We start from the raw sequence: 19,298 nt of genomic DNA, 5'->3' as shown, positions 1-19,298 counted from the left end.
AAAATAAAATTCCGAGCTCGATAGCTAAAAGGAAACCTACAATCAAACTTTTCAACTTTAAATTGCCAAATTTCGGCAAATCAACACAACTCAATCTACGGACTTCCAAAATCAATTTCGGGCATACTCCCAAGTCCGAAATTACGATACGAAGCTATTAGAGTCATAAAAACACAATTCCGGGGTTGTTTTCACAAAATTTAAAGTTTGGTCAATATTTTCTAATTAAAACTTCTAAGTCAAGAATCAAGGGTCCAAATCACCCGAAATCTTCTCGGAACGAAACTAACCAACCCCGCAAGTCATAAACTAATAAAAATACATGTGTGGAGCAATAAAAGGGGTAACAGGGAGAAAATACACAAAACAACCGATCGGTTCGTTACATTCTCCCTCTCTTAAAACAAACGTTCATCCCCGAACGTGCATAAGGACATACCTAAAACGATGAATAGATAAGGATAACGGCTCCGCATGTCGTACTCGGTCCCAGGTCGCCTCCTCGACTGGATGACCCTTCCATTGAACCTTCACTGAAGCTATATTTTTTTATCTCAACTTTCGGACCTGTCTGTCCAAGATAGCTACAAGATCCTCAATATAAGTCAAATCCTCGTCCAATTAGACTGTGCTGAAGTCTAGAACATGAGACGGATCATCATAATACTTCTAGAGCATAGAGACATGGAACACTGGATGAACCATAGATAAACCAGGTGGCAAGGCAAGCTTGTAGGTCACCTCTCCAATCCTTTCAAGGATCTCCAATGGTCCGATATACCTAGGGCTCAACTTGCCCTTCTTCTCAAACCTCATCACACCTTTCATGGGTGAAACCCGGAGCAAGACTTGCTCTTTAACCATGAATGCAACGTCGTGAACCTTCCGATCCACATAACTCTTCTATCTAGATTGGGCTGTATGAAGCTGATTCTAGATCATCTTGACCTTCTCCAACGCATCTCAAACCAGATCCGTGCCTAATAACTTAGCCTCTCCCGGTTCAAACCAACTAACTGGAGAACGACAACATCTCATATGTAGAGCCTCATATGGAGCCATCTGAATACTCGACTAGCAGCTGTTGTTGTAGGCAAACTCCGTAAGTAGAAATAACTGATCCCAAGCGCCCCCAAAATTCATAAAACAGGCGCGAAGCATGTCCTCCAATATCTGAATAGTGCACTTGGACTGTCCATCCATATGAGGGTGAAATGTTGTACTCAACTCAACCCGTGTGCCTAGCTCACGCTGTACAGCCTTTTAGAAATGCGATGTGAACTGCGTACCCCTGTCAGAGATGATAGATACCGGTATGCCATGGAGTCAGACAATCTCACAGATATAAACCTGAGCCAGCTGTTATGAAGAATAGGTAGTCACTACCGGAATGAAATGAGCCAACTTTGTCAACCTGTCCACAATCACCTATATCGCATCAAACTTCTTCTGAGTCAGTGGGAGCCCAACAACGAAGTCCATGGTGACGCACTCCCATTTCCACTCAGGAATCTCGAGTCGTTGAAGTAAACTACCCTGTCGCTGATGCTTATACTTCACCTGCTAACAATTTAGGCACCGATATACGTACTCCACTATGTCCTACTTCATCCTCCTCCACCAATAGTGATACCTCAAGTTCTGATTCATCTTAGCGGAACCCGGATGAATGGAGTACCGCGAACTGTAGGCCTCCTTGAGAATCAACTTACGCAAACCATCCACATTGGACACACATAACCGGCCCTGCATCCATAACATACCGTCATCCCCTATAGTAACCTCCTTGGCATCCCCATACTGAATCGTGTCCTTGAGGACAAACAAATGGGGGTCGTCATACTGACGCTCTCTGATACAATCATATAGAGAAGACCGAGAACCATGTAGGCAAGAACTCGACTGGGCTCCGAAACATCCAGTCTAACAAACTGGTTGACTAAGTCCTGAACCTCCAATGCCAATGGCCTCTTTGCTACCGTTAGATATGCTAAACTACCCAAACTCTCCACCTTTCGACTCAAGGCATAAACCACCATATTGGCCTTCCCGGGATGATATAAAATGGTGATATCATAGTCCTTAAGTAACTTTAACCACCTCCACTACAGCAAGTTAAGATCTTTCTATTTTAATAGAAGCTATAGACTCTGGTGGTTGATAAAGACCTTACAAGGAACACAATACAAATAATGCCGCCAGATCTTTAATGCATGAACAATGGCTGCCAACTCCAAGTTGTGACTGGATAATTCTTCTCATGGATATTCAACTGTCGAGACGCGTAGGCAATCAACCTACCATCTTGAATCAAACTATGCCAAGGCCAACACGTGACACATCACAATACACAATATAAGACCCCGAGACTGTAGGAAACACCAACACTGGGGCTGTAGACAAAATAGTCTAGATTTTTTGAAAGCTCACCTCGCAATCCTCGGTCCATCTGAATGGGGTGCCCTTCTAGGTCAATCTAGCCATAGGTGCAGCAATAAATGAGAAACCCTCTATGAAACGATGATAATACCTGTCCAAACTAAGGAAACTCCGGATCTTAGTAGCTGAAAACGGCATGGGTCAACTCTGCACCGCTTCAATATTCTTTGAATCTACCTTGATCCTCTAACTCGACACAACATGCCTCAAAAATGCCACCGAATCAAACCAAAATTCACACTTTGAGAACTTTGCATATAACTTCTTCCATCTCAAGGTTTGGAGCACGATCCTCAAGTGTTGCTCATGATCGTCCCGACTGTGGAAGTACACTAAGATGTCAATAAACACAATGACGAATGAATCAAGATAAGGCTGGAATACACTATTCATCAGGTGCATAAATACTACTGGAGCATTGGTCAGCCAAAATGACATAAGAAAGAACTCATAGTGACCATACTGAGTCCTAAAGGCAGTTTTATAAATATCTGAATCTCGAATCTTTAGCTAATGATAACCTAACCATAAATCAATCTTGGAGAACACTCTGGCACCCTGTAGCTGATCAAATGGGTCATCAATATATGTCAATGAATACCTGTTCTTCACTGTAACCTTGTTCAACTGACGATAATCAATACACATACACATAGAACCATCCTTCTTTTTAACAAACAAGTTCGGAGCACCCCACGATGACATACTAGGCCAAATGAATCCCTTATCAAGCAACTCTTACAACTGCTCCTTTAACTCCTTCAGCTCCGCTGCGACGATACAATATGGTGGAATAGAAATGGGCTGAGTGCTCGGCAACAAATCAATACCAAAATCGATATCCCTATCGGGCGGCATGCCCGGAAGATCTACTGGGAACACATCTGGAAATTCTCTCACTGTCGGAATTGACTCAATAGTAGGAGTATTAACACTAATCCCTTACAAAGGCAAGATAGGCATCACACCACTTCTCAACCATCCGCTAAGCCTATAGAAATGAGACAACCCTGCTAGGAACATAATCTAATACACCCATCCACTCTAACCGTGGTAAACCTGGCATAACCAACGTTACAGTCTTAGTGTGACAATCTAGAATAACATGATAGGGCGACAGTAAGTCTATGCCCATGATAACATCAAAGTCTACCATACTAAGTAACAATAGATCAACTCTGGTCTCAAAACCACCAATAACAACTAGACACGACCGATACACACGGTCTATAAAATAGAATCTCCTACATGTGTGGACACATAAATAGGAGAACTCAAGGAATCATGAGATACATCCAAATACGGAGCAAAGTAAGACTATACATATGAATAAGTAGATCCCGGATCAAATAAGACTGATGCATCCCTATGGTAAACTAGAACTATACTTGTAATAACCAAATTTGAAGCAACTGCCTCTGTACTACTCGAAAAAGCATAGAATCTAGTCTGGACTCCCCTCTAGGGTGATCTATACCCTCCTGTCCCTCACCCCTAGCTGGTTGCACGGGTGGAGAGGCAATTGGGGCAGTAATCATGGCTTGAGAAATCTGCGGAACCTGAGTAGTTTGGGAAGGTGCACCCCTACTGAATCTGTGAGAGTCTCTGACCATGTGGTGGGTATCGCCACACTCAAAGCAAGTTCTCGGTGGGTATGGAGACTAGTATGACCGCTTAAGCTACCCAAGATAGGAGGTCCACTAGAAAGTGGCTAAGAAAAGTGTGCAACCTAAGACCTCGGAACAACAAGAGCACCACTAGAATATGGGAGTGGTGAATGAACTGGAAGACTCACATAGCCCTTACCATGATGGGCTGTAGCTGCAGCATGGCCACCACTAAATCCTCCCATACCACGAGGCCTCTTGGCCTTCTTATCATCCCTTTCACAGCCTCGCATGCCTTCCAACATCTGTGCAATCTCAACCACCTGCTGATATAGAGTATCTGACTCCAACTCCCTAGCCATGTTGAATTTAATACCATGCTTGAGCCCTCGATGAATCAAAGGACTCACTCTCTGACTGTAGAAACCAAAGCAGATGCATTCCTGGACAAAATCACTGAATTAGATAGCATACTCCGACATTGTCATAACACCTAGGAGCTGCTCAAACTTCACGCGCTAAGCATCCTAAAGGATCTGAGGAACAAACTCTCTCAAGAAAAACTATGAAAACTAATCCCATGTAAGTGAAGCTGCCTCAGCTAGGATACCCACCTCGTACACTCACCACCACTGATATGCCGCTCCCTTTAGCCGAAACGTAGTAAAAGCAAATCTACTCGTCTCCACAATACCCATAGCGCGGAGGATACAGTGGCACTACTCAAGAAAACCCTGTGCATCCTCTGAAGTAAAACCACTGAAAGTATGAGGGTGGTACTTCTTGAACCTCTTGAGCCTAAGCTCCTCCTCCTCAGATGTTGCTGCCCTAACCACGAGCTGAACTGGAGCAACAGGCTGTACTGATATTACCTTTGGGACCTGATCAACCTGGACCCTCTGCTCTAGGATATAGGCCGCGAGATTCTGTGCTCCTCCCCAAGTTTGAGATGTGGCTGGCGCAAGTGGAATCACCCTGCCTGAGCTAAGGTACTAGACATGCTTAGGAATAATACGAGGGTCTCCTAAAGTGCTGGGGTGGAAATAGGCGCCTCGAGTTCCTGTCCCCCGATTGGAGCTACTGGTGGCTCCTCTGTCACAGCTCGGGCAGATGCTCTGGCTGCACCACGTGCCCCTTCTCGGCCTTTGCCCTTGCCCCGACCTCTCCAGGCTCTAGCAGGGGTCGTGGGTGTCTGATCGTCAAATCTAACGGTGCGTGTCCTCACCATCTGTGAGAGAATAGAAAGTTAAAGATTTCATTTTTGAAATCAATCTATTCGCACGATAAGGAATCAAAGAGGTAAAGTTTTCCTAATAGTTCTGTAGCCTCTTGAAGATAAGTACATACGTCTCCGTATCAATCCACAAGCCTCTACTAAATCTGCTTATGACTCATAATACCTATGAACCTAGAGCTCTGATACCAACTTGTCATGACCCCAATTTCCCTCCATTGGATGTCGTGATGGCAACTAGTCTCTACGACTAGGTAAGCCTAACAAATAATAATAATTGAACAGATATAATTAACAAGTTACTAAAAACAACTGAATACTAGATAAAAAAACTTTTCAAAATAGGATCTCATCAATATACACCCCAAAACTAGTGGAACTGAGTCATAAACTCTATAGAACAACTCTAGAATATCTAATACATCTCTATCTGAAGGAAATACAACCGGAAATAAAATAAGGAAGGTGACCCCAGACCTGCTATACCAAGCATGCATACCTTGAAGTCTACGATAAAGGTAGCTAGCAGGTAATCTCTAACGATCGACACAAACAGACGTACATGGATCTGCACAAAAATGTGCAAAAGCTTAGTATGAGCACATCATAACGGTACCTACTAAGTATCAAGCCTAACCTCAATAGAGTAGTGACGAGGCTAGGTCAAGATGCCTACCATGATATAAATAGATAGTATGAAAATATAATACGAATATGTAATGAAAAATAAAGAAAATTGAAACGAAACTAAGATCAAAGTATGAACTAGTACCGATAATCAACAATGGAAATAGCATAAAAGAACCAACTAAAGGGCTATAATGATCATGAATGGACAAAAACTGCTAGAGCAATAAAGAATGAAGCAACAAGAAATATTCCCACCAAAACACTTTGCAACATGAAATAAACAGCAAGAATCACAACGAGGTACTTCCTCGTGTATAAGAAATCAAACCGAGGTACGACCTCGTATAATCAAGAATCACAACCTAGGTACTACCTCGTATTCACATTTCTCAATTTCAATCACAATCTTTCCTTATACCGCAGCGTGAGCCTTACAGTTGAAATAGGTTTTGAAAATAATTTTTCCGAAATAGCTACACGTACTTTAGCCCACCTAATGACGCCACATGGCATCACGTAGTTCCCCTACAAGTGACACGCATATAAGTCCCATTTTATACCGCTGTATGCACATCGACCCCAAGCCTTATAGTGCCGCATGAGTGTCAATATCATATCACAATAACAACTCGCACCACAAGTGACCATATATCACAACTTGCCAACAACAATAATATCAATATTTCCACAACAATGGCCCATGGCTCCACCACAACGTATACAAGAATATCAACAACCGCAATGAATGAAAAATACTCAATAAGATAGATGTTTCAACAACAACCAACATTGCCTCAACATATTAATGACTTTCACAACTTCAACACAATATAACTCAATAATGAGAGAAATAATGTATAATCACGATATTAGATAAGACTAACTCAAAATAAAAGAGATAATATTCAACATTGAGTCTCAAATAATATAAATCAAAAGTAAAGGGATAACATGAACAATTACTTCAAGTAACGAAAATAAATAAGGAAAGAGATAACACGAACAATAACTTCAAATAATGATAATTAACAATGAAAAGATAGCATGTAATAATAAAAAGGTAATAAGTTCAACTAAAGTATGTGAACAATTTAGCAAGTAGGATGTAGAACAAGTACTAAGCAAGTCAATTAAGGTGTGTAAGGATAGTCTAACACAATTAAGGATAAATTGACTATGAGAATTTAGAATATGATATGACATTTCAATTAAAGCGTGGAAATCGTCTAAGTAGCCTGAACCGGTCAAATACCACATACGACTCGTGTACCCATTCGTCACCTTGCATACACGGATTTCATTTACCACAATTGAATCAAGCAATACCAATCCTAAGGGGTAGTTCCGCAAATAATGCTAGGGAATTCAATTGCAATAGATAAAGTCAAGATCTTTACACTTTTTCCAAAAGTCAACAAAAGTAAACCTAGGGCTTGCCCGACCGAAACTCGGGTCCAATGATAGAATCTGTCTATCCATGACCCCATGAGTTCATATATGTGATCTGTTTCAAAATTCAAGTCCAAATCGACTCTCAAAACTCAAATTCTTATTTTTAAAAAATTTGACAAAGTTTTACAAATTTTCACTTTGATTCACATGATTTTGATGTTAAAATCTAAGATAACTTGATGAAATATGATTAGAAATAGATTAAAATCACTTACCCAAGGTTTGTAAGTGAAAATCTCCTCTCCAAATCGCCTCCTACCGAGTCTTGTGTTAAAAGAAATGAGAGAATGAGTTCAAAAATCCCGTACCTAAGCTATTTGTCCCATCACAGATGTCGCAAATGCGACCTAGCGAACCCTGCAAATGCAAAGAATCCATCGCAAACGCGAAGACCTTCCATCTCTACTGTCATCGCAAATTCGATGAAAAGTTCGCAATTGCGAACCTTGGACATCCGCAAATGCGACCATGTAGATCGCAAATGCAAACCATCTCTCCCCAGGTACTTATCGCAAATACGAACACTGGGTTCGCATAACAGACTTGGCGTAATATCGGAATTGTGACCCAAAAACTCACAAATGTGAGATCAGAGGCACCTGTGCAAAAAAACCAGCAACTTAAACTCTCAACACTCTGCTAAGCGTCCAAAACTCACTCAAGCCCTCACGGATCCAAACCAAATATCTACACAAGTACAAAAATATCATACGAACTCGCTCGTGTGATCAAAATACAAAAATAACATCCAAAAATACAAATTGAATTCTAAAATGCATGATTTTCAAAGAAATTTTCAAGAACTTCTAGAATTACAACTATGCGTCTGAATCCTATCAAAACAACTCCAAACGACACTAAATTTTGCAGACAAGTTATAAATACCATAACAGACCTATTCCAAACCTAAAATCAAATTCCGAGCTCGATAGTTAAAAGTCAACCTACGATCAAACTTTTTAAGTTTAAATTACCAAATTTCAGCAAATCAACACAACGCAACCTATGGACTTCCAAAATCAATTTCGGGCATAAGCCCACATTCGAAATCATGATACGAAGCTATCAAACTCATAAAAACATAGTTCCGGGTCGTTTTCACAAAAGTTAATGTTTGGTTAATATTTCTAATTTATACTTTTAAGTCAAGATGGCTCACGGATATCAGACTCTAGCAGTTCATCCTATTATTGCTACACAACCTAGGGAGGGACCCGCTATGTCGTCCGAGGGGCTGAAGAGGTTGGAAAAGTTCACCAAGTATTTCCTATTCGTTTTGACGACATACAATCTGAGCACCCCCAAGATTTCTTTGACTGTTTCCATGAGGTATTGTGCAACATGGGCATAATTGTGTCCAATAGAGTTGACTTTGTTGTTTTTCAAATGCATGGCTCCGCTAAGAGGTAATGGTAGGGGTATGTTCGAGGCAGACCAGTAGGTTCACCTCTACTCACTTTGGAACAGTTCTCACAATTATTCTTGGAGAATTTCATCCCTTTTACTCTAAGAGAGGACTACCAAAGCAGTTTGAGCACCTCCAGCATGGTAGCATGACTATTACCCAATACGAGACTAGATTCGTAGATTTATCTCGCCATTCAGTTGTCTTGATCCCTGCTGTGAGGGAAAGAGTGAGGAGATTTATCAATGGCCTTACTTACGGCATCAAACTACAGATGGCTAGAGAGACTAGGATGATAATCCCTTCACTCGGGTTGTAGAGATTGCTAGACGGATCGAGAGGATTTATAGTCAGGGTAGAGAGGCGGCATTTGAGAAGAGACATCATCATTCTAGTGGTTTTAGTAGTGCCTCATCTAGAGGTCAAGGTTCATTTGGTAGAGGCCATCCCAGCAGGCTAATTTTGTCAGGGCTTCAGGTATCACACGGTACTTCGGGCAGTCGTGGCTCTTATGGGTCTCATTCTGAGCAGCTATATACAATGTACCTCCGATTTAGAGTTCTCAGGATGGTCATTCAGGACAACAAAGTCAGTTTTAGGGTCAGTAGTCACATCAGCCAAGGGCTTGTTATACTTGTGGAGATCCGAGGCATATGGTGAGGTTTTTCCTCATGTCATAGAGCAGCATGCCACGTAAGGGTACTCTGCCATGGTTATAGCACCGGTTGCTCCACCGCCCGCTCAGCTAGCTAGGGGTGAGGGTCAGGCAGTCAGACGTGGTGGTTAGACCATTAGAGGTAGAGGCCATCTAGGGAGAGGCCATCTGAGAGGCGGAAGTTCGATTGGTGGGGCTCAGTCCCATTGTTATGCATTCCTAGCTAGACTTGAGGTAGAGTCATCTGATGTGGTCGTCACATGTATTGTTTCAGTTTGCTATAGAGATGCATCAACTTTATTAGATTCGAATTCCACTTATTCGTATGTGTCATCATATTTTGCTTCATTTTTGGATAAGTCTCGTGATTCTTTGAGTGCCCCCATTTATGTGTCTACACCTGTTGGGAATTCTATTATGGTACATCGCATTTATCAATCATGTTTGATCACTATCAAGGGTTATGAGACTAGGGTAGACATTCTGTTACTTAGTATGGTGGACTTTGATGTGATTTTGGACATGGATCTGTTGTCACCATATTACGCTATTCTGGATTGTCACGCTAAGACCGTGACATTGGCGATGCCGAGATTGCCGATATTGGATTAGAGAGGTTCATTGGGTTATGTTCCCAATAGGGTGGTGTCTTATCTAAAGGCACAACGGATGGTTGAGAAGGAGTGTTTGGCATACCTAAACTTTGTGAAGGATGTTAGTGTTGATACTTTTGCTGTTGAGTCAGTTCCGGTAGTGAGAGGCTTTTTTGATATTTTTCCGGCAAACTTACCGGGCATGGGCCCCGATAGGAACATTGATTTTGGTATTGACTTGGCGTCGGGCACTCAACCCATCTCTATTCCACCATATCACATGACACCAGTGGAGTTGGAAGAATTTAAGGAACAACTTCAGGAGTTTCTTCATAAGGGTTTCATCAGACCAAGTGTTTCACCGTGGGGTGCTCCAGTTCTATTTGTGAAGAAGAAAGATGGCTCCATGAGGATGTGTGTTAACTACAGGCAACTGAACAAAGTTACGGTCAAGAACAAGTATCCACTACCACATATTGATGATTTGTTTGATCAACTTCAAGGTGCTAAAGTGTTCTCGTAGATTGACCTAAGATAGGGATATCATCAGTTGAAGATCCGGGCTTCAGACATTCTGATGATGGCTATCAGGATCCGCTATGGCCACTATGAGTTCGTGGTAATGTCTATTGGGCTAACCAATATCTCAGCAACTTTCATGCACATGATGATCAACGTGTTCAAGCCATACCTTGATTTCCTTCGTCATCGTGCTAATTGACGACATATTAGTGTACCCTCGCAGCCGGGAGGATCATGAGCAACACTTGAGGATCGTGCTCCACACTTTGAGGGAGAAGAAGTTTTATGCTAAATTCTTCAAGTGCGAGTTTTGACTTGATTTGGTAACATTCTCGGGCCATGTGGTATTCAGTGAGGGGATTAATTAAGGTAGATGTGAAGAAGATTGATGCAGTTCACAATTGGCCTAGACCTGCATCAGTTGCATCACAACTGGCCTAGACCTGCATCAGTTACATCACAACTGGTCATATGGAGGTTAATATGCTTTCTTTTCCCTATTTCTTATGATAGGTAAAATATCCAATCTAAGAAATTTTTTATTTCTCTTATGAAGTGCTAATTAAATACATTACTACGTATACGTATCTTATTTATACTCTCAAAATTTCAAAATTTTCTTAATCTGCATTACTTTTTCTTAGGTACCGGTAGACAACTTCTTCAAGGAATTCGTAACTGGTATTACATGAGTGTAAAGTCTTCACTCCACCAGCCAAACCGAAGAAAAAGTATAATCACTATAAGAAGCAAATTCATAAGTTCATTGCTTTCACATCCGTAACATTTAATTTTTTGCTATTACTTTCTTGTAGATATACAGAATGTATATCTTGCATGCATGGTTAAATTATCTAATCTGAGCAACATTCGCTACTCCATCCATTAACTTCATCAAGTGATTAATTAATGCTACTATACAAGATACTGACGTACTTAGATATTTTTTCATAATTTTGACAATTTTTTAACCTTTCTTAGTATGTATATTCTTTCCTTGTTGAATACATCGTTACAGTGGAAAGATTGAGTTCGGATATGACTTTATGTACTGCAAATTCAAACGAAGTTAATTAGCTTTTTCTACTTTTATACAGCACATGAACTAATGATATTAATTGTATCAATTGGCACCAACTTAGTTGTAGTGGATTAATTGAATATAACTTGGATTACATGTGGACCCCTGGAATTGATCTATCATGATCTCATGCAAACTATAGAAACGCCTATAAATAAAGCTACCATTTTCTCTCTTTCTCTACTTACTATAACTTCAATTCCTCCTTTAGATCTCCATGGCTTCTTCCACCAAAAACAACATGATCCTTTTAGTTATCACCATTTTAACTATAACTTTTAACAGTGCTTCTGCTGCTGATCCAGATCCTCTCCAAGATGTTTGTGTCGCAGATCTGAACTCAAGTTAGTATTCATTTTTTCTTTTTTCAATAACCAACTTCTCATTTCCTCCATGGTTAACTAATAAATAGTTACTATATGTTTTTCAGTGAGAAAATGCGGATCTCTTTTCTCATTGCTTTCACTGTTCTTTCTCCCAAATATACAACTTCCTCGTCGTTTCGCAGGAATCTCTGATGTAAACTATCTTTGGAGCAATTTAACATTCACCCCCCACTCCCAAAACCACACAAATATGTATATGTTATCACCAAGCACTTATATCATTTCTAAACTTGTTTTCCCATATGGATAATTAAATTATTTTTACACAAACAGTCTATATGATCCTATTCTAGTAGCTAGGTAAAAACTTTATTTTCTAGTTTACTAATCTCACTTTTTATGGATGCGTGACTTTAAGTCTTCTATATTAAATCTTTTATTTATATCATAATGCTGATTATTCATATTTAATTACTCTTATAACCTTTTTTAATATAATACGTGAAACAGCTATAACGGTGAACGGATTTCCATGCAAAAGGAACTTTACATTCACACCAGAAGATTTCGCATCAATGGGAATCGCACGACCAGGAGAACCCAATATATTTGGCAGTCGAGTCGCGGTGGCCAACGTTTTTAACATGCCTGGCCTTAACACACAGGGTGTATCAATGGCTCGAGTAGACTTTGATCGTGATGGTTTAAACCCCCCACATACTCACCCTCGAGCCACTGAAATTATATTCGTAAAAGAGGGTACGTTAGTTGCTGGATTCATCACTACGGACAATGTTTTTGTTAACAAGTTGATCACAAAAGGAGAAGTCTTTGTTTTCCCAAGAGGTCTCATCCATTTCAGCTTTAATGTTGGCAGAGGTAACGCAACTATTATTGTGGCCTTTAACAGCCAAAATCCTGGTGTTCAGGTTATTGCAATTTCCATGTTTGCGAGTAGACCTCAAATTCCAGAAGAAGTTGTGGCTAGGGCATTTCAAACTAGTGTTGAGGAAGTTCGGGCGATAAGGGCAAGACTTGCACTACCTACTGCAGGCTTACCTTCAGGCCGCCAATGTGACGACCGCAATATGCACTCACAATATGATAAACATGACGACTGTAATATGCACTCACAATGTGATACACGTGATGACTGTAACATGTACTTACAATATGATAAACGTGACGACCGTAATATGCACTCACAATACGATAAACATGATGACCGTAACATGAACTCACAATATGATAAACATGAGGACCGTAATATGTACTCACGATATGATAAATATGAGGACCGTAATATGTACTCCCGATATGATATTATGTAATGACCTAAGATTATAGTTGTAATCTTAATAATAAATAAATGGTGGATATATATGAATAATTTCTCAGCTTTTGCTTTTGATTTGGATTTCCAGAATGCATCTTTGCTATCTTTTAAATAACGAACTAAATTTCGGTGACACTTAATGTCTTTTGTTATCCTTTTGGGTAAAAAGAATACTTTGATCAATTATTAATTCCAGTTTAAGCTCAAAAAAGACGGGGGTAAATGTCTTTTCCGTACTTTAAAGGGATCTTTACCCAACTAGCCAATTGGATTCACTGTTTTTTTTTTAATAGTGATAAGTATATATTAATTATCTCCATACTCCACTTGTGGGATTATACTAGGTTATTGTTGTTGTTGTAGTAATAGTAGTATATATTGATTATACACTGAGTACATATAATTATACACATATTATATATCGATAATACATATATTATACATCCGCTGACTATATTTAGTTTAAGCGATTAGCTGAGCCACCAAAAGTGAAGAATAAAGCCCAGTTGGAAAAGGCCTTAACTAAGCTTAATGAGGTAACGAGTCTTTGGATCAGGCCCAAATATTTATGTGTGCTCTGCTCTCGCTAGGATTTGGAAGGGGAAGTGCACGGTTAGCCACTAATAACACATGTATTTACTTTTAAGCCACTGTTTAAAATATCTTTAGTCTTTAGCCACCGCTTTAATAAACTTTACCCGCCCGGATGAAAACACCCTTCTGCTCATAAAGTTCAGGACCAAGTGTCCTTAACTTTTGAACTTGCAACTCTAAGTTCAGGACTTCACGACTACATGTCCTTAACTTTTGAACTTGGAACTCGAAGTTCAGGACCACTTGTCCTTAATTTCTATGCTTGTAACTCTAAGTTAAGGACTACTTGTCCTTAACTTTTGAACTTGTAAGCCTAAGTTCATGACGTATTGTCCTTAACTTTTGAGCTTGTTAGTCTAAGTTCAGGACCAAGTGTCCTTAACTTTTGAACTTGTAACTGTAAGTTCAAGATCAAGTGTCCTTAACTTTTGAGCTTGTTAGTCTAAGTTCAGGACCTATTGTCCTTAACTTTTGAGCTTGTTAGTCTAAGTTCAGGATCAAGCGTCCTTAGCTTTTGAACTTGTAATTCTAAGTTCAGGACCAAGTGTCCTTAACTTTTGAACTTGAAACTCGAAGTTCATGACCAAGTGACCTTAACTTTTGAACTTGTAACTATAAGTTCAGGATCCATAACGTAGCAGAAAATCATACGTTATTTGTATTTTTTCACAAAATAATAATAATAATACTAATAATTGCAATTTACATATAAGATTGATATCACTCGGCTTGGATGCAACATTGATAAGACAAATCTACATAACCTTTTCATTACTAGTCTGATGAAAATACAAATGACGACGATTTGTTTTCTAGAGAATGAAACCAAAATTCTCTTTGATTACTCTCAGATTCACAATACATGTTTATTCCCTAGTAAGCTTACATAAGGCGAATTCGAAATAGTCGCGTCATTAGACTTTAAATAACGGATGGTTAAACAAAAAAAGTAAAAGGTTAAATGCCAGAAAGGAATGAAATATTCTTTTAACAAATAAAGAATAACATTCTAACATTGATATTCATTCGTAAGTCAAGTATATGTTTGAATCAGAGTTACATCAAAAGGGAATTGATCAAGTACAATTATAAACGCATGTGCAAATGTATTGGCCAATAGTGGTGCCAGAACTTGAGCAAAGTCTATTCCCGTTGTATTTCTGAAAGCATTCCATTCCCCTTCAATACAGTTCTTCTCCCTAACATGAAAGAGATAGAAGAAAGGGTAACACAGTTTTTTTATATTAATTTTAATAGACTAGTGACTACTATTACTAAGCATTAAAAATGATGGATAAGAAGTAAATACCACTTTAAAAAGTGGCTACCCCACACAATTTTTACCTAACATAAAGGGACAACGGGCCAGGATGAGATCCTCTAGTCTCTTCGGTTTTCTCATAGATAGGACTAGTATAGGAATTGAAAAACATTACTAGATTACTAGATTGGATTGTGGAATTGAGTAATTAGTATTTTTAAATCATACATTCTCCCTGTTTTTAAGGTAAATGTAGAATCTAAATTGATTGGATATATATTATTTGGGGGAGGGGGAGGAAGCTAAGCTTCCACTATGTGGGAACAACTGTAACTATTTTAAAAACTCAACCTTACGCTACATTTCTTTCCAAATAATAATACAATAACCATCCAGTCTACACATACCACAAAAGTCACTGGCAATTATCTTAAATTCACAAAGAGTTCTAACGTTGCATGAAGGTGCTTTTTTCTTGTTAAGTGTCTGATTGGATATATATCTAACATCAAAGAGAGTGTTAAATTAAGATGCATTTGCCACTTGAGATTACATATTTCTGCTTTCTCCAAACATTTGGAAAAAAGCATCAGTTTTGAGCTTACTACTTAATAGGAAATTGATGTTAATATCAAAAGGCTTTATTCAATTGAATACGGAGCTTTTAAACCAATTAATATACGAGACGTGAATATAATTACCTGGATAAAGGAATGAGTACAGTGATTTAACATTATATTTGTATTCAATGGAACACTACTAGTTTCCAGCAATTTCAGCATTTCATATGCTTTTTAGTTCCTTCTCCATACGTTTTTCATCATTTTAATTTTTCATTTTACTAGGTAACAAATTATGCGAGAAGGTAGTCTTCTAGATGATTACATTAATTTGATTTAGACATGGAAGTAATATAATTGCTATGGTGCAATTTTAATACTTTAAAGGGGACTAGGCTCGCACACATGAGATTTCATATATGATTTGCAAAATTTTGTTACTATCATTCCTTCCGTGTTGGAATCATTAAAGTGAAAGATTGCGTTCAGAATTACTCCTAGAGCATGGCTAGATCAATCATGATCAAGCGAAACCCCTATATATAAATATATGATGACGCCCCTTAATTATAAATAAAGCTACCGTTTTCTCTCCTTCTCTTATAACTTCCTCCAATCCTATCCATGGCTAATTACATGATCTTTTTCAAGGTAGCCATCACCATTTTAACTATTACTTATAACAGAGTTTTTGCATCAGATCCAGATCCACTCCAGGATGTTTGTGTCGCAGATTACAACTCATGTTAGTATTTCTTTTCCAATAACCAATTTCTTATCATCTCGTTTTCTCTATGGTTTACTTATAATAAACACTGATGTTTTTCATTGATAGATGAGAACTAATGTATCTCTTTTCTCAATGTCTGTTGCTTCTACCAACACCTTTCTCCTTTATCAAAATTATTTTCTTATGTAAACATAAAAATTAGTATAAGCAAAAATTAAAGTCTAGCTAGTTTAAAGCAACTTTGGAGCAATTTAACATGCAAACGACACACACATATACCATACTATATCATAGTGCTGATTATTCATATTTAATTACTCATATAATTTTTTTTAATATATACGCAAAACAGCTATAACGGTGAACGGATTTCCATGCAAACGGAACTTTACATTCACTCCAGAAGATTTCGCATCAATGGAAATTGCACAACCAGGAGAACCCAATATATTTGGCACTCGAGTCGCTGTAGCCAACGTTTTTAATATGCCTGGCCTTAACACACAAGGTGTATCAATGACTCGAATAGACTTTGAACGTGATGGTTTAAACCCCCCACATACTCACCCTCGAGCCACTGAAATTATATTCGTAAAAGAGGGTACATTAGTTGCTGGATTTATCACTACGGACAATGTTTTTGTTAACAAGTTGATCACAAAGGGTGAAGTCTTTGTTTTCCCAAGAGGTCTCATCCATTTCCAGTTTAATGTTGGTGAAGGTAACGCAACTATTATTGTGGCCTTTAACAGCCAAAATCCTGGTGTTCAGGTTATTGCACTTTCCATGTTTGCGAGTAGACCTCAAATTCCAGAAGAAGTCGTGGCCAGGGCATTTCAAACTAGTGTTGAGGAAGTTCGGGCGATAAGAGCAAGACTCGTGCCTACGAATGTGACCATGGAACATAATCATGCAATTATGTAGTCACTTAATTGTAAGCATAATACATATGGTGGATAAGAATTATTTATTATGTATATGTATTTATACCGTCTCTATTTGTCTCTAGATACAATGACACAAGTCCTATATAAATGATTGTAACTTTTTCTGTTTGGTTTTGATTTCTAGAACGCATCTGTGATGTCTTTTAAACGACAAGCTAAAATTTCGTAATGCGTAATATCCCTTTTTAATCTTTTTGGGTTAATAGAATCTTTTTATTATCACAATTTAGGTATAAATTTCTTTTTCCATGCTTCTAAACATCATTAAATTTCACAAGTTCCGCACAAAGGTCATTTAATTCACGTGTTAGTTATGTGAAAGTTATAATGCATGAATTGTTTATACAGTGATTAAAAATAAAATATATTAAACACAAATTACTCAATCTAAAAGGAAATTTATGAATTGTTATATGGATTATTTATGTGCACAAGTTATTTTTTCTAATTGTGCAGCCAACCAGACACATATTATTTAGGATTAGTTACCTCCTATAGCAAAGGTTGATACCTTATTTATTTTAAATAAATATCCTTTTAAAAAATTATATTTTATAGCTACCTTTTGATTTTTTATAGCCAAATATCTATTTATGGTCACCTCCTACCCTTAAGCCATAAAATAAGCTTTGTATTATTTTTCTCTCTCATATCCCCTCAAATTTCTCCTATCCCCTACTCCATATCTATTCTCCCTCTCTCTCTACTTCCCGATCTCATATTCTCTGTATAACTTCAGGCGACAGACAAAAGTTAGAGGTTTCTGTACAGTTTCAGGTGATAGAGAGCGCCGATAAAGATGTTTCTGGACAGGTTGACCATTCGCCATACCATGCCGAGTATGTACAAAAATATAGTACCGTTTCAGGAACCCAAATAAATACTTAGCAAGAAAACAAAAATCATCTATCGTTTGCTTTCATCGTTCTTTTTAATGATAGATCCAGTGACCATCTATCGTTTGCTTTAACAAATCCTTTCCTTTCGTCAACAATGCTGTGGACTTGCAGATGAGACAATTATTCTTCATAATCAACCATTTCTGTATACTGATGTTGCTTCAACGAGACGACATTAGGGTTGTTCTTGAACAAAGGCGATGGAGTTGGGGGCTGAGCAACTTGAATTTTCTGTTAATATATTTCAATGTATTTCGCTGTATTTTATTGTATTCATTGTCTTTTTTTTCATTGTATTTCAATGTATCTCGTTGTATTCTATGTATTTCATTGTATTCACTGTCTTTTTTTTTCATTGTATTTCAATGTATCCCGTTGTATTCTATGTATTTCATTGTATTCATTGTCTCGCTATATTCCATGAATGTATTCATATATTTTTTTTTAATTAAGATAATTTATGTATTCAAATGTATTATATAATTTCTCTGAAGATTGCTATGTTTTTGGGGTATTTTTTGGTTAGAATTTTTTTTTATAACTGGAAATACAAATTTTGTGTGTTATAATTGAGTTTGTTGAGTTATATTAGGAGTTTATTATGTTAATTGATTCACTTTCCGTTTAAAAAATAGTGTAATCCCCTGTTTCACGCCGTGAATACAGTCGAATACAATAATCTGTCCAGCTGTAATCCCATGTTTCACGCCATGAATACAGTCGAATACAACAAGTGACTAACTGGACTTCCCTAATTCACACATATTTTTGCTACTGTATTCATGAATACAGTAGTTTAAATACATCTAATACATTTTATAACAACAAAAAACGTATTTACAATCCGTAATATAACAAATGGTATCTATAAATAGCTAATTACCACTAAAAGATAGTGCTTTATGAAAATTTCTCTATTATTTATGCGGATTTTATAATGAGATTAATTATCCTGTACGTACCATCAACCAAATGACCCCAATGGACTAAATAAGTCAAAATTCAGCGCGCTGGAAACTAATATTCA

General features: G+C 38.1%; 2 protein-coding genes across 2 annotated transcripts; both read left to right on the top strand.

Moving 5' to 3' along the window:
- The first annotated feature begins 11,817 nt into the window (after positions 1-11,817).
- On the top strand, positions 11,818-13,314 carry LOC104216576 (germin-like protein subfamily 2 member 1). The gene is made up of 2 exons (XM_009766658.2): positions 11,818-11,962; positions 12,455-13,314. Exons 1-2 carry the CDS (start codon positions 11,836-11,838, stop codon positions 13,273-13,275), a joined length of 948 nt encoding a protein of 315 aa, XP_009764960.1. The 5' UTR covers positions 11,818-11,835; the 3' UTR covers positions 13,276-13,314.
- A 3,005-nt stretch (positions 13,315-16,319) lies between these two features.
- Positions 16,320-17,349, top strand: LOC104216580 (nectarin-1-like). Its single transcript, XM_009766661.1, has 2 exons — positions 16,320-16,440; positions 16,778-17,349. The coding sequence occupies exons 1-2, from the start codon at positions 16,320-16,322 to the stop codon at positions 17,347-17,349; spliced, it is 693 nt and encodes a 230-aa protein (XP_009764963.1).
- Positions 17,350-19,298: the final 1,949 nt, after the last annotated feature.

This window comes from Nicotiana sylvestris, chromosome 1 (assembly GCF_000393655.2).
Source record: "Nicotiana sylvestris chromosome 1, ASM39365v2, whole genome shotgun sequence".
NCBI classification, from domain to species: domain Eukaryota; kingdom Viridiplantae; phylum Streptophyta; class Magnoliopsida; order Solanales; family Solanaceae; genus Nicotiana; species Nicotiana sylvestris.
Note: the sequence above shows the minus strand (reverse complement) of the source record. Positions and strands in the feature narration are given on the sequence as shown.